The 19196-nt window shown below is 44.2% G+C and overlaps 1 protein-coding gene across 18 annotated transcripts in view; it reads right to left on the reverse strand.

Moving 5' to 3' along the window:
* LOC147123101 (prominin-1-A-like) overlaps positions 1-19196 on the reverse strand; it is a 240309-nt gene that overhangs the window by 109034 nt on the left and 112079 nt on the right. For all 18 annotated transcript variants that reach the window (XM_085966404.1, XM_085966387.1, XM_085966420.1 and 15 more), the window contains 2 exons: positions 14368-14488; positions 14208-14271 (listed from right to left, as the gene is read on the reverse strand). In XM_085966404.1, coding sequence (XP_085822530.1) covers positions 14208-14271; positions 14368-14488 — 185 coding nt within the window. The remainder of the gene's footprint in view (positions 1-14207; positions 14272-14367; positions 14489-19196) is intronic.

The raw sequence follows: 19196 nt of genomic DNA on the forward strand, positions 1-19196 counted from the left end.
GTCACCAGCTTGGCCAGCTGGTGAAACCACAGTTTCTCTTACTTCTTTGAGTCTTCTGGACGCTGGAGGAATCGATGTCCTTGAGGTGCTGCCGAATTGCAGGTAAGTCCGTTTCCACTTCGTCGCCACTGTAGTGTCCGTGTGTAGATAAAGACACTGAAGACAGGAGTTGGTTCATAGGTATTTACTAAGCAAGTCTGGGGGGGGTTTCTAAAGGATATACACAATACACAGGCTTATATAGCCCAAGTGGCAATTACCGGCATTACGCACACCTGGGGCTCTTAAAGGCACATACACCATAATTGCTCTTAAAGGCACATACACCACAGCTGGAGAGTCTAGAACTAGGGGGCTTGTTCTCAGGATAAGGGGCCGGCCTTTTAAGACTGAGATGAGGAGTAATTTCTTCACTCAAAGGATTGTGAATCTGTGGAATTTTCTACCCCAGAGGGCTGTGGATGCAGAGTCGTTGAGTATATTCAAGGCTGATATAGATACATTTTTGGACTCTCGGGATATGGGGATTGGGCGGGAAAGTGGAGTTGAGGTCGAAGGTCAGCCATGATCTTATTGAATAGTGGAGCAGGCTTGATGGGCCATATGGCCAACTCCTGCTCCTTATTCTTATATTTTTATGGGGCGAGAGAGGCTGGAGCAAAAATCAGCTAGGGTTCCCATTTATAATTGCTATCCCTGTAGGGAGGTGTTCATGTGTAAACTTTAAATCACGAGATAATCAGGCTCAGCTGTGATGCCGACCCTGCACGACAATCACGCTCTAAGCTTATTTAGCAAGACACCCGGGGACTGCCAGTATCCACGGAAATGTACCCCAAGATGAGTTACTGCCTTCAGGACAGGCAAAGAAGGAAGAGACCTTGAACAAAATAGCTAGAAATGTGATGAAATTGACAAATTACTGAGATGAAGAATGTGAGCCAAGGTTCAGTGATGGCACTCTTGGTTCTGAGTCAGAAGGTCATGGGTTCAAGTCCCACTCAATCTACTTGAGGACATAGTCTAGGCTGACACTTCAGTGCAATCCTGAGGGAGTGCTGCACAGTTAGATGTGCAGTCTTTTGGATGGGACATTAAATCGAGGTGCCATCTATTCTCTCAGGTGGATGTAAAAGATCCCATGCCACTATTCAAAGAGCAGGAGATTTCTCCCTGGTCTCTGAGCCAACATTTATCACTCAACCGACATCACTAAAAATACATATTATCTGGTCATTATCTGTTGTGGGAGCTTGTTTGTGCACAAATTAGCTGTCGCATTTCCTACATTACAATTCTGATGACACTTCAAAAATACTTCATTGGTTGTAAAGCGCTTTAAGAGGTCTTGAGGTCGTGAAAGGCACGATATAAATGCAAGTCTTTCCATTTATCTCATTGCTGTTTATAGGATGTTGCGGTGTGCAAATTGGCTGCCGTGTATCCTTATTTTACAACAGTCAATACCCTTCAAAACTACTTCACTGGCTGTGAGATATCCTGCAGTTGTTAAAGGTGCTATATAAATGCAAGTTGGTCTTCTTAGAGTCATAACGGCACAGAAGGAGGTCATTCGGTTCACTGAGTCCGTGCCGGCTCTCTGTAGAGCAATCTAGTCAGTCCCGTTCCCCCGCTCTACCCCCGTAGCCCTGCAAGTTTATTTCCCTCGAGTGCCTATCCAATCTCCCCTTAAAAACACTGTGCCACTGCTTCCACCACTTCCGTCAGCAGCGAGTTTCAGGTCATAGAATCAGAGAAAGTTACAGCAAGGAGGCCATTTTGGCCCATCGTGTCCGCGCCGGCCAACAAAGAGCTATCCAGCCTAATCCCACTCCCCAGCTCTTGGTCCATAGCCCTGCAGGTTACAGCATCCCAAGTGCACATCCAAGTACTTTTTAAAATGTGGTTAGGGTTCCTGCCTCTACCACCCTTTCAGGCAGTGAATTCCAGACCCTCACAACCCTCTGGGTGAAGAAATTTCCCCTCAAATCCACTCTAAACCTTCCCCCAATTACTTTAAATCTGTGCCCCCTAGTTTTTGACCCCTCTCCCAAGAGAAATCGGACCTTTCTATCCACTTTAAAATTATGAGGGGCATAGATATACACCTCAATAAGGTCTCCCCTCAGCCTCCTCTGTTCCAAAGAAAACAGACCCAGCCTATCCTCATAGCTAAGATTCTCTACTCCCAGCAACATCCTTATAAATCTCCTGTTAAGTCTCTAGTGTAATCACATCTTTCCTGTAATGTGGTGACCAGAACTGCAGGCAGTACTCTAGCTGAGGCCTAACTAGTGTTTTATAGAGCTGAAGCATAACCCCCCTGCTCTTGTATTTTATGCCACGGCTAATAAAGGCTAGCATTCCGTATGCCTTAAGCACCTTATCTATTTGGCCTGCTACCTTCAGGGATCTGTGGACATGCACGCCAAGGTCCCTTTGTTCCTCTACACTACTCAGTGTCCTACCATTTAATGTGTATTCCTTTCCTTGTTAGCCCTCCCTAAACACATTACCTCACACTTCTCCAGATTGAGTTCTATTTGCCACTGTTCTGCCCACCTGACCAATTTATTGATATCTTCCTGCAGTCTACAGCTTTCTTCTTCAGTATCAACTACACAGCCGATTTTAGTATCATCTGCAAACTTCTCAATCATACCCCCTATATTCAAGTCTAGATCGTTGATATATACCACAAAACGCAAGGGACCTAGTACTGAGCCCTGCGGAACCCCACTGGAAACAGCCTTCCAGTCACAAAAACACCCATCAACCATTACCCTCTGCTTCCTGTCTCCGAGCCAGTTTTGAATCCAACTTGACACTTTGCCCTGGATCCCATGGGCTTTTAACTTTGTGACCAGTCTACCATGTGGAACCTTATCAAAAGCCTTGCTAAAGTCCATATACACTACATCAAACGCACTACCCTCCTTGTTACCTCCTCAAAAAATTCAATCAAGTTTGTCAGACACGACCTTCCCTTAACAAGTCTGTGCTGACTATCCTTGATTAATCCGTGTCTTTCTAAATGAAGATTTATCCTGTCCTTCAGAATTCTTTCCAATAATTTTCCCATCACTGAGGTTAGGATGACTGGCCTGTAATTACTCGGTCTATCCTTTTCTCCCTTTCTAAACAAGGGTACCACATTAGCAGTCCTCCAGTACCTCACCTGAAGCCAGAGAGGATTGAAAAATGATGGTCAGGGCCTCTGCTATTTCCTCTTTTGCTTCGCTTAACAGCCTGGGAAACATTTCATCCGGGCCTGGGGATTTATCCACTTTTAAAGCTGCTAAACCCCTGAATACTTCCTCTCTCACTATGTTTATTACATCTAATATTTCACACTCCTTCCCCCCCCCCCCCATAGCAATGTCTGCTTCGCCCCTCTCCTTTGTGAAAACAGACGCAAAGTATTCATTAAGAACCCTACCGACGTCTCCTGCCTCCACACACAGATTAGCCTCATGATCTTTAATAGGCCCTACCCTTTCTTTAGTTATCCTCTTACTCTTAATATATTTATATATAAAACATCTTTGGATTTTCCTTGATTTTACTTGCCAAGAATTTTTCATGCTCTCTCTTTGCTTTCCTAATACAGGAAACTTTGTGCTATCCGGCACCGACGGGACCGAGCTGTTGCCGTTCCCTCAAAACTGCCGGACAAACCAGCGTTAATGTTGAAGCATACAGAGCTCCGTATCTGGCAACAAACACTGTTGCTTAGCAACAGCTTCTAAACAGTCGGCCGTACCTTGGAAGCATCTCTGTCGCTTAGCAACAGCTTCAGAGAGACTTTTCAGAGCCTGACTGTTGGGGAAAAAAAAGCCACGAGAAGAAAAAAAACCTAACAAAACGGCTCCTGATTTTTGCCGGTGGCTCGAGCTTGCCGGACATTTAGCCTCCGGATAACACGAAGTTTCCTGTATAATTTTTAATTGCACCCCTGCACTTTCTGTACTCCTCTAAAGATTCTGGAGTATTTAACCCTCTGTATCTGTCCTCACCACTTGCTGCATAAAAAAGTTTTCCCCTCACATCCCCTCTGTATCTCTTGCCCAAAATCTTATATTGGTGTCCCCTAGTCCTTGTGGGAACAGCCTTTCCCCATTTAGCCTATCCAAACCTGTCATGATCTTGTACACCTCTATCAAATCACCCCTCAACCTCCTTTGCTCTAACAAAAACAAATCCAGCTTCTCCAACCTGTCCTTGTAGCTAAGATCCCCCATCCCCGGAACCATTCTGGTAAATCTCCTCTCAAGTGCCTTCACATCCTTCCTAAAGTGTGGTAACCAGAACTGGATGCAATACTTCAGTTGTGGCCGAACCAGCACTTTATAAAGGTTCAGCATAACTTCTCTACTTTTGTACTCAATACCTCTATTTATGAAGCCTAAGATCACATATGCTTTACTAACCACACATTCAAATATGTCCCGCCAGCTTCAGGGACCTATGCATATTATCTCCCAGCCATTCTATGTCCTGTTGCAGTCGTTTGGTGTCATCGGCAAATTTAGAAATTCTACGCTGTACTGCAATATCCAGGTCATTTATATATATCAAAAAAAGCAGTGGCGCCCAGCATTGACCCTTGGGGAACACCACTGTCCAACATCCTCCAGTCTGAAAAACAGTAATTTGCCACAACTCACTGTTTTCTGTCCTTAAGCCAATTCCTTATTCAAGCTGCCACTGACCCACCTATTCCATGAGCCTCAATTTTGTTAAACAGCCTTCTATGTGCTACTTTGTCAAACGCCTTCCTAAAATCCATGTAGACAACATCCATTGCATTCCCTTCATCGATCCTCCCTGTTACTTCATCAAAAAATTCAATTAGATTAGTCAAACAAGATCTACCTTTTACAAATCCGTGTTGACTCTCCTTAATTAGCCTTATCTAAGGAAGCCTGCTCCACCATTTAATGAGATCATGGCTGATCATCCAAATTCAGTACCCTGTCCCTGCTTTCTCCCCATATCCCTTGATCCCTTTAGCCTTAAGAAATATATCTAACTCCTTCTTGAATATATTTAATGAATTGGACTCAACTGCCTTTTGTGGTAGAGAATTCCACAGGTTCACCACTCTCTGGGTGAAGAAATTCCTCATCTCGGTCCTAAATGGCATACCCCTTATCTTTAGACTGTGCCCCCTGGTTCTGGACTCCCCCGCCATCGGGAACATCCTTCCTGCATCTAGTCTGTCTGGTCCTGTTAGAATTTTATAGGTTTCAATGAGATCCCCTCTCATTCTTCTAAACTCCAGCGAATAGAAGCCCAATCGACCCAATCTCCCCATATACGTCATTCCTGCCATCCCAGGTATCAGTCTGGTGAAACTTCGCTGCACTCCCTCCATGGCAAGAACATCCTTCCTCAGATAAGGCGACCAAAACTGCGCACACTAAAGGTTTGGTCTCACCAAGGCCCTGTACAACTGCAGCAAGACATCCTTGCTCCTGTACTCAAATCCTCTCGCTATGAAGGCCAACATACCATTTGCCTTCTTAACCGCCTGCTGCACCTGCATGCTTACCTTCAGCGATTGGTGCACAAGGACACTCAGGTCTCGTTGCACTTCCCCTTCTCCCAATCTATTGCCGTTCAGATAATAATCTGCCTTCCTGTTTTTGCCACCAAAGTGGATAACCTCGCATTTATCCACATTATACTGCATCTACCATGCATCTGCCCAATCACCCAACCTGTCCAAATCATACCGGCATCCTCCTCACAGCACACACGCCCACCTCTCCAAGTGCCCATTAATTTTTTCCTTGATGATTGTTTCTAAAACTTTACCCACCACTGATGTTAAACTGACTGGCCTGTAGTTACTAGGATTGTCCTTGCACCCTTTCTTGAACAATGGTGTCACATTTGCCACTTTACAATCTTCAGGCACCTCCCCCGCATCTAGGGAAGACTGGAAAATTATGGCAAGCCCTTCCGTTATCTCCTCCCCCAATTCCCTTAGCAACCTGGGATGCAAGCCAGCTAGACCAGGCGACTTGTCCACTAAGAATAACCAGCCTTTCTAGTACATCCTGTCTATCAATTTTCACCCCTTCCATTGCTTCTACCTTTTCCACTTCTACCGATATTTTGTCAGCATCCACCTCCTTAGTAAACACCGATACAAAGTACTGAGTATTCTAGCCTTGCCCTGCACCTCCAAGCATATATCACCACCTTTGTCTCCAATAGGCCCCACCCGCCTCTTATTACCCGCTTACTGTTTACATGCCAGTAGAAGATTTTTGGGTTCCCTTTTATGTTAACCGCCATTCTACTCCCATATTCTCTCTTTGCCAATCTTATTTTCATCTTCACTTCCCCTCTCAACTTATTGTATTTGGTCTGGTTCTCCCTTGAAGAATTCACCTGACATGTATCATACACCCTCTTTTTTTGTTTCATCATTTTCTCTATCTCCCTCATCATCCAAGGAGCCCTTGCTTTGGTTCCCTTACCCTTCCCTCTTGTTGGAATGTACCTAGCCTGTACTTGGAACATCTCCTCCTTAAAGATCACCCATTGTTCCGTTACAGTTGTTCCTGTCAGTCTTTGGTTCCATTTTACCCTGGCTAGATCCTTTCACATCCCATTGAAGTTAGCCCTATTCCAGTTTAGAAGTTCCACTCGAGATTGTTCCTTGCTCCTCTCCGTTGCTAATTTAAATCTTATGATACGATGATCACTCGTACCCAAGTGTTCTTGTTGTAAGGTTTTTTTATTCGTTTAGAAATTGTTAGTGAATTATTCAACTTCCATGTAGAAATTGTTTTAACACATGACATCACCCCCCCCCCTTTGCAAATGATAATTTATAATTGAAGACTTGCATTTTTCACAAAAAAACTCAGGAAATGCTATCAAAAGGCTATCAGAGGGTTTTCAAAAAGCACAAAAAAATTAAAAACAGGTTTATGTTGCTTTAATATCTTCACATTCTTCCCTGGGAGAATAGTGTGAAGTAGAAGGATTCGCAGGCTGATTAACAGTCCGACAGGCTTCAACATGAACGCTCCTTCCATGGCCATAACCATTTTATACCAGGCGATAGGGTGGTTAGTCCTATACAGCAGGAGGGTTTCATGGACTCTCACAACCCATAAGATTTGGGGGGGGGGGGGGGGTCAACAGTGGGGAGCCACATCCATACCCACCGGATACAACATCCTACTGGATGTTAACCCAGAATTCAGAACCAGTCTCCACTCACCAGGATTATCTGGAGCGGTGTTTGAACCCTGTACCTTCTAACTCAGAGGCGGAAATACTATCACTAAGCCAAAAGGTCACTCTCCACACCGGTTTATGAAGTTACATTGCCGCATCTCCTCACATGCAGAGCAAACAAATAAAATGCTGTAACTTTTGAAGAGAAACAGACATATACACAGTGAAAACAGTCAAAGAAAGATATTACGCAGATTATGCCTCAGCATTTCTAAATCAGTGTATTTATTTTAGAAATTGGCTTTACTCAATAAAAAAAAACTCCAAAAAAGAATGTAACTTCTTTCAACTTGTTTAAAAAAAATAGCCCAAGGAAGGCTCACACAAATTATATCATAATCATAATCAACTTTATTGTCATTGTTAGTGCACAAGTGCAGTACAACGAAATGTAGGCTTGCGGCTCCCGAGAGTGTACATTTAGATTAAGACATTTAAACATTCAACATTCATTTGGCCTGTAATACATTAACATAAACATAACCATAATAAAGTGCATCGGCAGATGTGCAGGCTTTAGAGTTTATTTGTGGAGTTCAGTAGGATGACAGCCCTGGGAAAGAAGCTGTTCCTAAATCTGGTCGTTCGGGTGCGAATGCATCTGTAGCGTCTCCCAGATGGCAGGAGGGTGAACAGACTGTGGCTGGGGCGGGTAGGGTCTTTGATGATGGTCCGTGACCTCCGTAAACAGCGTTTCTGGTATATGTGCTCTATGGTCGGTAGCCGGGTGCCGGTAATGCATTGGGCAGTTTTGACTACCCGCTGCAGGGCTTTCCGGTCATAGTAGCTACAGCTGCCATACCATACTGTGATACAGTTCGTCAGGATGCTCTCTATAGTGCAGCGGTAAAAGTTAGAGAGGATCAGGGGTGACAGGTTACATCCCTTCAGCCTCCTTAGGAAATATAGGCGCTGCTGGGCCTTCTTCACCAGAGAGGAGGTATTGAGGGACCAGGGGAGGTCTTCCGTGATGTGGACTCCGAGGAACTTAAAGCTGTCCACCCTTTCCACCACAGCCCCATGGATGTGGATGGGGGTGTAACTTCCGCCTTTAGACTTCCTGAAGTCCACAATGACTTCTTTGGTTTTCTTGATGTTAAGGACCAGGTTGTTATCGGCGCACCACTTCACGAGATGCTGGACCTCCTCCCTGTAGGCTGACTCATCGTTGTTGATCTGGCCTACTACCGTGGTATCATCCACAAACTTAATGATGGTGTTGGAACCATGAACAGCCACACAGTCGTGGGTGAAGAGGGAGTAGAGGAGGGGGCTCAGCACACATCCTTGTGGGGCCCCCGTGTTCAGGGTCGGGGGGGGGGGCGGCGGGAGGTGTGGTTACCTAATTTGACAGACTGGGGTCTGTTTGTTAGGAAGTCCAGGGTCCAGTTGCAGAGGGAAGTGTTCAGGCCAAGAGTGTGGAGTTTGGTGGCCAGCTTGTTGGGAATGATAGACTACAGCTCCGCATTCAACACTATGAACAGCATTCTGATGTAGGTCTCTTTACCATCTAAGTGATTCAGTGCAGAGTGTAGAGCAGTTGTGATTGCATCCTCCGTTGATCTGTTTGCACGATAGGCAAACTGGTGTTGGTCAAGAGAGGCGGGAACACTGGCTTTGATGTGAGCCAGGACCAGTCGCTCGAAACACTTCATTATGATGGGTGTGAGTGCGACAGGTCGATAGTCGTTCAGGCACGTCACAGCCGTTTGCTTTGGCACAGGAATAATGGTAGCGGTCTTGAAGCATGTAGGGACTACTGCCTGGGCCAATGACAGATTGAAGATGGCGGTGAAGACATCAGCCAGCTGATCAGCACATTCCTTGAGTACCCGTCCAGGGATGCTATCCGGTCCAGCAGCCTTTCGTGTGTTCACTCCGCGTAGAACACCCCTTACGTCGGAGGTCGACAGAGTGAGCACCTGGTCTTCCGGGGGTGGCAAGGCTTTGGTAGCCGGCTCCCTGTTGTCCCTGTCGAAGCGAGCGTAGAAGTTGTTAAGCTCCTCCGGAAGGGAGGCATCGCTAACCGGGGGGCTGGCGTTTTTGCTCTTGTAGTCAGTGATGGACTGGCTGCCTTGCCACATGCGCCGGGGGTCCGAGTTGTTGTGGGAATGATCCTCTATCCGCAGTGTCTGTTTCCTTTTGGCAGTCCTGATACCCTTTTTTAGGTTGGTCCTAGCTGCACTGTAAGCCGCCGCGTCGCCAGATTTAAATGCTGCGTCATGTGCTTTCAACAGCGAGCGGACCTCTCCGTTCATCCAGGGTTTCTGGTTGGGGTATGTCCTGATATTTTTATGGGTCGTGACGACCTCGATGCAACTGTTAATGTAGAATAGCACTGTGGATACGTATTCCTCGATATGAGGAATATATGAAGTATATGTATGAATCTTAGCCCAGCACTGAATTCAATCTATACAATTTAGCTTTGCGTAATAATACAAAATAAACACACTACACTTTCCCACATCAGTGATGACTTCTCACTGTTCTTCCAGCATTTCTAACCTCTTAGACTTAGCAAAAGCCCTCAGCTTTTCCTTTAACAACCTGTCTGTAGTGCATCCTTTTTCATAAAGCTTCACTCGGCCAGCCTGTGTCCCAGTTTCCGTCTTTTTATCTATTACTATTCACAGCCAGAAAATTGGATCAAAAACCTAATACAATGCAGATGTGTTTTCCAATTGCCAAGACAGTTTAATGAATGATCAATTTATAGTCTACAGGGAAACAACGCAAGTGCCAGTTCATCAGCATCTTAACTACCTATCATCTCAGCTTCTTTATTTTTCTCGTCTGAATTTACTTCTTGGGGTATTTTATTAAACAAGCTTAAAGAAGGCTGCATTGTTTTTGTTTGGAGTTTTTTTTTTTTTAATTGAGTAAAGCCAGTTCCTAAAATAAATACACTGATTTATAAATGTAACTTTAAAAAAATCCTGAGGAAAAAATGGCCAAAAAGTCCAGAAACACAAGTCACTTTTAAACCTCAAAACGACCTCACAAAATGATACAATGTGGAAGATACAGAAACAGAACAACTGAATTGAAAATCATATTTTGGCAGAGTACAAAATGGAGAGTGAAACTGAATCTAAGGATTTTAAATTCAGATCGTTCTTATTCAGGCAACAAGTGTGGACAGGTAGGATATCATACTGTGAATATTTATCAGGGTTATGATTGTGGGAATTAACATTGCGATTACTTGACCAACATGGCAGCTAGAGAAGGACTGAAAACCAGCAATGTACAAACATTGTTTCATTGCAGTTTTTTTTGGATACTAGTACACAAGCTTCCATCTTGGATCTATTTTTTTTATTTTTATAAAAAGCTGATTGCTTTGGAATGAAGTTATCTATTTTACCCCTTAGGAAAGCCTCAAGGGCGCTCATGCTTTAATGGTAATATTCCTAATTTCAGTTTGAGTTAAGGGCATTTCCTTAAAAAAAAAACTGACGTTATCCTAAGCATCATGGATGTAGGAATCTTTGAGTTTGGAGATGTGAATCTGAAGTTCCATTTCTCTGCTCCTTTTCCTCATATGTGCTCAAACTAAAGTAGCAAAGTGTCCTGTAAGTTTCAGGGAAGTTACTTCTGGATCATCATATGAATAAAGCAGACCACCTCAAGTCCTGTAGGCAAGAGGCAAAGATACAAACATCAGGGGCATGGAAGCAGAGAGCAAAGTGATCTATCAATGGTAGGAACCACATATGTAGAGACAAAGAGGCTGAAGGCAAAGGAGAGAAATGGGAGTCTGGAGTCACTCGGTGCCTGGCTTATGCAACAGGCACATTTAAGTAAAGGAACAGTCCTGCTCTGAAATATGCTAATGAAATACTTCAAGAGTAGCCTCAAATGTTCTTCAGGGGACTTTCCTACCCTAAAGCAATTCAAAAGAAAAGAAAATAGGTCACCTCCTTTAAATGGCACATCTGTTGGAAGGGGGATCAGGTTTTAAATTGTAATATCAGATGATTTGAAATAGAATACAGATAGTAACCACATGTATAAAATTCAATGAATCCCAAGATAATCTTACCTCACTTAGCTAAGTTGCCCTTTGCAAGACAATACATTTGTTAAAAGAACAATGGTTTTCTCCAATTATTTTCCCATCCCTCAGTTCAAAATTTGCACGCAGCTTAAAGTACTCTGCTTCAACACTCTACAAGTCTTAAAAGAGGGCAAGTGATACGTAAACATTTTTTTGATTAAAGAAATCCATATCACAAGTGACACCACCTTGTCAAAAGTTATAGGCACAGTTATGTGACCAAAAAATGCAAGTATTTCAAATCATTGTTTCAGAGTAGCTTTTTGAATGTTGATGCTACTGTAACCTACACCGATAAAGATGCAACCTTTTTTTTTGAAGATGATCAACATATACTCCAGGGTGCTTGTCAATACATTTGTACAAGGATCAGTAAAAGCATTCTAGAACAAAAACTAAAATGCTAGAAATACACAGCAGTTCAGGCAGTATTTGTGAAGAAAACAACATGTTGATGTTTTGGGTATCGTCCTGTTAATTTACATTACCTAGTAATTCCATTTTTTTGCACTCCACTAAATTCTCACTTGGCTGTTAGAGGCAAAATACTGCAGATGCTGGAAATCTCAAATAAAAACAGAAAATGGTGGAAATACTCAGCAGGTCAGGCAGTATCTGTAGAGAGACAAACAGAGTTAATGTTTCAGGTTGATGACCTTTCGTCAGAACTGGAAAAAATTAGAGATGTAACCGATTTTAAACAGGGGCAGGGAAAGGGGGGAGGGGAAAAAGAACATAAGGGAAGGTCTGTGATAGGATGGAATGACAAAAAGGTGCAAGGCAAAAGGAGATGGCAATGGGACAAGTAAAGAAACAAAAGATGAGTCTAGAAGAGGTGTAAATGGGAATGTTGAGAAACAGCTGCCATCTGAAAAAATAGGGGCAGAGGTTATGATCTGAAATTGTTGAACTCGATGTCGAGTCCAGAAAGCTGTAAAGTGCCGAATCGAAAGACACCAACTTTTTCCAGTTCTGACAAAAGGTCATCGACCTGAAACATTAACTGTTTCTCTCTCTACAGATGCTGCCTGACCAGCTGAGTATTTCCAGCATTTTCTGTTTTTATTTGAGATTTCCAGCATCTGCAGTACTGTATTGTGCTTTTGTATTAGTGTTTAATTCACTGCCATTTCTCTTCGAGGAATGCCCACCTTGAAGTAGTTCTGCTCTTCTCTTCAATGGGATTTCTGTTTGTCTTTTACCTTGTTCATCTTCATTGCTTTCTGTTTCCCTACTCGTGTTTGATCAGCTATCTACTAAAACTCGCTTTCACAGCCACATCTCTTTCTTCAACTGTCTCTGGCTCCAACCAGTTTTCGATTAGGCACTTTACTTATTCTGAATACCGGATAATTCCATTTTTTTTTGGTGCAAAACATGACCAACTTATCAGTAGGCTGTATAGCCCTTCCTCATAATTTGATTCTAATGAATAGTTCTCTCCTTCTTTAATGAAGTGTTATATTCAAAACATTAATTTCTCTTCTATTTACAGATGCTGACTAACCTGCTGTGTAATTCCAGCAATTCCAGGTGAAACAGCGATTTACTTGTACTTCTTGCAATTTAGTACACTGTATTCGCTGCGGTCTCCTCTACATTGGGGAGACCAAACACCGATTGGATGATCGCTTTGAGGAACACCTCCGTTCAGTCCGTAAGAGTAACCCCGAGCTTCCAGTCGCCTGTCACTAATTTTCCGCTCGATTCCCACTCTGACCTCTCCGTCCTTGGCCTCTTACACTGTTCCAATGAAGCTCACTGTAAGCTCGAGGAACAGCACCTCATCTTTCAATTAGGCACTTTACAGCCTTCTGGACTCAACGTCGAGTTCAACAATTTCAGACCATAACCTCTGCCCCTATCATTTTTTTCCTCTCTCTCACGTAGCAGCTGTTGATGATTCTGCCATTGCCAGTTACACTTCATCTAGAGAGTCATCTTTTGTTTCTTAACTTGTCCCATTACCATCTCCCTTTTGCCTTGCACCATCATCCCTTATGTCTCTTAATCTCTCCTGCCTTCCATCCTATCAAAGACCTTCCCTTTTGTTCTTTCCTCCCTTCTCCACTTTCCCTGCCCCTACACTTGCTTAAAAACCTGTTACATCTCCAACTTTTTCCAGTTCTGACGAAGGGTCATCGACCTGAAACGTTAACGGTTTCTCTCTCTACAGATGCTGCCTGACCTGCTGAGTATTTCTAGCATTTTCTGTTTTTATTCTGCCATTTTCTATTTGGTTTCAAATTTCCAGATTTTTTAAAAATAATTTGTGAGCAATTTACAAAAAGCAACTTGTCAGATGTGTGTATTTTGTGATGTCATCAGATACATATCATGATGCAATATCAACAGTCCTCATGTGGAGAAAGATCAGGTCTCCAAGCCCCAAGCAAACTCAGGAATGATTCGCTTTCAGTTTGCTTGGTGCAGTATAAATATACCCTCAAACTCTTGTTAACAATCTCTTTACCAAACCAAATTCAGCACTAAAAAGACAGACTTGAAACCTGTTGGGAGGCCTGAAAGCTTTTGTTTGCCGTTTGTTCGAAATAGAAATAGCTACCTAAAAATACTTGTTCCTTTCCCATACTGGAGGAAAAAGAAACAAGCAATGCTTTCAGGCACTTTAAAACAATTCTTAGTTGATGGGGTACAGCAACAAAATATCTTTATTTGTGAGCAGCATTGGCAGTTGCACCAATCAGAAGTAAAACTATTGGAAAGAATAAAGGTTTTCTTTCATGATAACTAATGCAAACTTCCATTGAAGGGATCTTGTTTTGTTATCACTAATGTTTACGGCATGAGGAATGAGATGCGTAATATTTGATAAAACAGAAGTTTATCTAAAGCAGAACTAAAACAAAAAAGGATTACTTACTGTTAATATCAAAGAGTGCTTTGTTCTTGGTAATGTCATATTGCTGAGTGATGTAATTTAATTGCTGAAATAAAAATAATCAATTATTTGCTGTTCTGCAAATTAAAACTCATCACAAACTCTTTAAATCTTCACTATATTTAGCTGAAATCTTCCTTACAGTTGGTGCGTAATTGAGCAAAGTGTGTAGGTCTCGGAAGTTGTTGTTAACCAGCTTCTTAACTCCTTTAACTTGGTTGGTGAGGTTTTGGTTAGCTGCAAACATACACAGTGTCCCAGCCCTATTTTTTGTATTTAAAAAAGAAGTTATTTTAAAAGGAGAAGCAACAAACTAAATGCCCTTATAAATATTATTGTGCTAAAATCAATAATGTCATTTATCCGACAATCACACCACACACAGTATTAATGGAACTAAATCGGTTGGAGAAGGATTGTTATATTTACCAACATGGAGCACAGTGACAAAAACTCATTTGAACTGCTGGACCAAGTATCTTTTCATTATTGTACTCTTGTTACCCTCAGCATTTATTCATTTTGAAGGCACTTTTTTCCCCATTAACATTGTGAAGAGCAGAGAACTTAAAACTTCAAATCATGTACGACATCTAAAAACAGCCTTAAAATCTAGTAAATCAGCAGAGAAATTCCACAAGGTTAAAGACAAGGGCAATTACTCCCAAAGTCTGTGTGCTATTTATTGCTATGAAATAAAATAAACAGTTTGATGCCAAGAGAAGTGACTGACGCTGTTAGTGACAAACATCGCTTCTATAAACAGCTACGTCGACACCAGACATGGAATACAAATCCAAGTAATCAACAGGGTGATTGTAATGTATGTACCTTTAAGGGGAGAACTACTTTTTACAGCTCCTGTATACTGTAGTATCAGCAGTGACCACACCTGTATATAAACCCCGAGTAGGGATCTGTACAGTTAGTTTTAGAGTAACCCTCATTCAGTAAACACCTGTTGATTGTTCCCTGCAGTCTCTTGTCTAATTATTGAAGGACACATCAAGATACACGGATCTAACATTAGCGACGAGAAGATTCAAACCTACTTGCAACTCTGCATCACCTCCCAGGGATTCGCTCCTGGAGAACAGTGAAAGAAGAAGGCCGAGTCCAGAAGCACGGGCGTCGACCACGGGAAACCCCCCAGTCATCCAGCGGAGATTTGAGCATCGCAGGGGAGGCTGTCGACAGCCAGGTTTGGTTCTCCGGTCATGGTGGTCCAGCGAAACGGGCTGGCAACAGGTACTGCGCAGAGCCTTCCCGGACAGCGGCGGCTAGAGCCGACCGACGGCACAGGAAAAGGCCGAGCAGCGTCGACGGGGGAAAGAGGGTAGAGCGCACAGGGCGCAGCCGGTGTTCAGGAGCGAGCGGCGTCAACGAGAGGGAGCAGAGCACAGCCGGTGTTCAAGGGCCGAGCAGCGTCAACGGGAGAGAGGGGCGTGCAGGAAAACGCGGAGAGCGCAGCCAGTGTTCAAGGGCCGAGCAGCGTCAGCGGGGAAGGAAAGCGCGGGAGACGCCATTTTAAGCCGCAGCGGGGATGAAGGGAGAGCGCAGGAGACGCCATTTTGAGCCAGTCTAACCACACCCAGGGATGCCGAAGAGTGGCAGTGTCACAGCGTTCTTCAATGAAGTCGAAGATTGGACGACATATGTCGAATGCATAGAAGTGTACTGCAAGGCGAATGAAGTGCCAGATGACAGGAAAGCGCTGGTATTGTTGAATTCAATAGGTGCAAAAACGTATGGCTTACTGCAAAACCTAGTAACCCCAGAGAAGCCAGTGGAAAAGGATTTTGAAAACATAGTGTCAATCCTACAGGACCACTTAAACCCCACACCGCTGCTGGTAGCAGAAAGATTTAAGTTTCACAAAAGGAACCAGCATAAAGATGAAAGTAATGCTGAGTATTTAACGGAACTGCGCAAGCTATCGAAACACTGCCAGTTTGGAACGGGACTAGCAGATACTTTAAGGGACAAGTTTGTGTGTGGGCTTCAAAGTGAAGGAACCCAGAAACGGCTTCTATCAGAAAAGGATCTTACGCTGGACAAGGCTTTCAGCATGGCAGTATCACACGAAGCAGCAGCACGGGGCGCGGCAGAGATACAACGGAGACCACAAGAATATGGCACAAATGAAATGTCATACGGAACAGTGAAGTGCTATCGCTGCGGCAGAACAACACACGACCATAAGGATTGCTGGTTCAAGGAGAAAGTGTGCAGACAGTGTGGAAAAGTAGGACACATAGCAAGAGTCTGCAGGTCGGGAAAGAAAACCAGCAGCAAGAAATCTCCACAGGAGAAGTACAAGAAGGTACATAAGGTGACGGAGAGTAGTTCAGATGAACAGAAAAGTGATACAGACTCCGGAAGCAAGGAGCTGGGTTGTCTGAAACTACATAATGTGATCAAAACGGAGGATCACCAAACTATCTGGGTCACGCTCAAGATAGCAGGAGTCCAAGTGAAAATGGAATTGGACACAGGATCAGCCCTAACAGTCATAAACTGAAGGGACTACAAGCAGCTATTCTCACATATACCCTTGAGAGATAGAGATTGTCTTGAAGACATACATGGGGCAAAAAGTCTACCCCAAAGGAAAAATAAGGGTGAACGTTATATATAACGGCAAGGAAACACCAAAAATGGACCGATATGTATTGCCAGATGGAGGACCACCACTACTAGGACGTGAATGGATCCAGAAGATACAGCTAGATTGGCATTCCATACAAGCACTGACTGTAGATGCCAAAAAGGATGACGACGTCACACCTGGGTGACTGTCAAAAATGCTAACTGACGCACAAGTAGTGTTCCAGGAGGGACTCGGAACACTAAAAGGCATAACAGCGATGATCAAAATAGAGGAAAATGCAAGCCCAAAGTTTAAGGCCAGACCGGTACCTTATGCGATCCGCCCAGCTGTCGAAGCAGAGCTGGAAGGTTTGGAACATTCAGGAGTACTGTCCAAAGTGGACTGGAGCGAGTGGGCTACACCCATCGTTCCTGTAATGAAGAGGTCGTTGAGTAATACGCCTGGGGAACCAAAGAAGGTTTGCATCTGTGGGGACTTTAAGGTGACAGTGAACCCAGTCCTTCACACTGTACGATATCCGCTTCCGCGGATTGAAGATATTTTTGCCTCGCTATCTGGAGGGCAACGCTTCACTAAGATTGATCTGGCCCAGGCGTATCTGCAAATGGAGGTAGAAGAAGCCTCGAAACAGAACCTCACGATCAACACTCATAAAAGGTCTCTACCAATACAACCGGCTGGTGTTCGGGGTAGCATCAGCTCCGGCTATTTGGCAAAGGGCAATGGATCAAGTCCTGCAAGGGATTCCAGGGACCCAGTGTTATTTGGACGACATCCTGGTCACGGGCGAAAATGACAGTGCTCACCTTGCCAACCTGGAGCAGGTGCTCACTAGATTGAAGGAATATGGGCTCTGAGCAAATTGCCACAAATGCGAGTTTTTCCAGAAGCAGATCTCGTATTGTGGCCACGTTATTGATGAAGAGGGGTTACATATTTCCCCTGAAAAGATTGAGGCAGTAGTCAAGGCTCCAGCACCGGAAAATGTGTCACAACTGAGGTCGTTCCTCGGGCTGGTGAACTACTACCATAAGTTCTTGCCGAATTTGTCTACCGTACTACACTCACTGAACACCCTACTGCAAACGGGGGTACCATGGAAGTGGAATGACGAATGTAAACGAGCTTTCCAGAAGTGCAAAGAATTGATCACATCAAAAGAGGTGTTGGCTCATTTCAACCCAGCACTACCAATTCGGTTGGCGTGTGATGCATCACCCTATGGCATTGGAGCAGTGCTGTCGCACAAATTCCCGGATGGCTCGGAGAGGCCAGTAGCCTTTGCGTCTCGGTCACTAACCTCAGCCGAGCGTAACTACGCCCAGATTGACAGGGAGGCCCTCAGCCTAGTGTGGGGAGTGAAAAAGTTCAACCACTATCTGCATGGGCAGAAGTTCACCTTGCTGACTGACCACCAACCACTTGTCTCCATCTTTAATCCAAAGAAGGGCGTTCCGGTGATGACTGCGCAACAGCTACAAAGATGGTCCCTTTTTCTAGGGGCGCACCAATATGAAATCGAGTATAAGGGCACGAAACAGCATGGAAATGCTGATGTGCTATCACGCCTGCCACTGCCTACTGCGGAGGAAGCACCAGCAGTGGACCCTGTCGAAATATTTCATTCGACTATAATTGAACGCTTGCCAGTAACTAACGCTGGTATAGAGAAGGAGACCCGAAATGACCCAACACTGTCTCGGGTATATGACTTGACGGTGAAGGGATGGCCAACACATGGCGACTCACTGTTGCCAGCATTCTCATCCAGAAGAGAACAGCTGTCAGTATGCCAGGGGACCTTGATGTGTGGATCCCGAGTGGTAATTCCACCCAAGTTAAGGGAGAGAGTGCTCAATGAGCTTCACGAAGGTCATCTGGGAGGGGTGAAAATGAAAAGCCTTGCTAGGGCTTGTGTGGTGGCCGGGGATCGATCAGCAAATCGAGGACCTGACAAAGAGCTGCTCAGGATGCCAGAAGGTCCAAAATGCACCACCACATGCCCCTCTACACCCATGGGAGTGGCCCTCATCTCCATGGCAACGGGTGCATATTGATTTTGCTGGACCATTCATGGACTCAATGTTTTTAATAGCCGTGGATGCGCACTCGAAATGGCCTGAGGTGATCAAAATGTCCTCCACCACCACGGAGAAAACTATTGCAGTCCTACGGACCATATTTGCCAGGAACGGCTTGCCAGAGCAGATTTGCTCTGATAACGGACCACAGTTAGTGTCCGAAGAGTTTCGAAGATTTATGAAAAGGAATGGGGTAAGGCATTACACATCCACCCCGTATCATCCAGCCACAAATGAATTGGCTGAGAGGTTCGTACAAACCTTTAAAAAAGCAGTAAG

This window comes from Somniosus microcephalus, chromosome 2 (assembly GCF_052327205.1).
Source record: "Somniosus microcephalus isolate GS21.2 chromosome 2, FLI_Smic_1.0, whole genome shotgun sequence".
Classification (NCBI taxonomy): domain Eukaryota; kingdom Metazoa; phylum Chordata; class Chondrichthyes; order Squaliformes; family Somniosidae; genus Somniosus; species Somniosus microcephalus.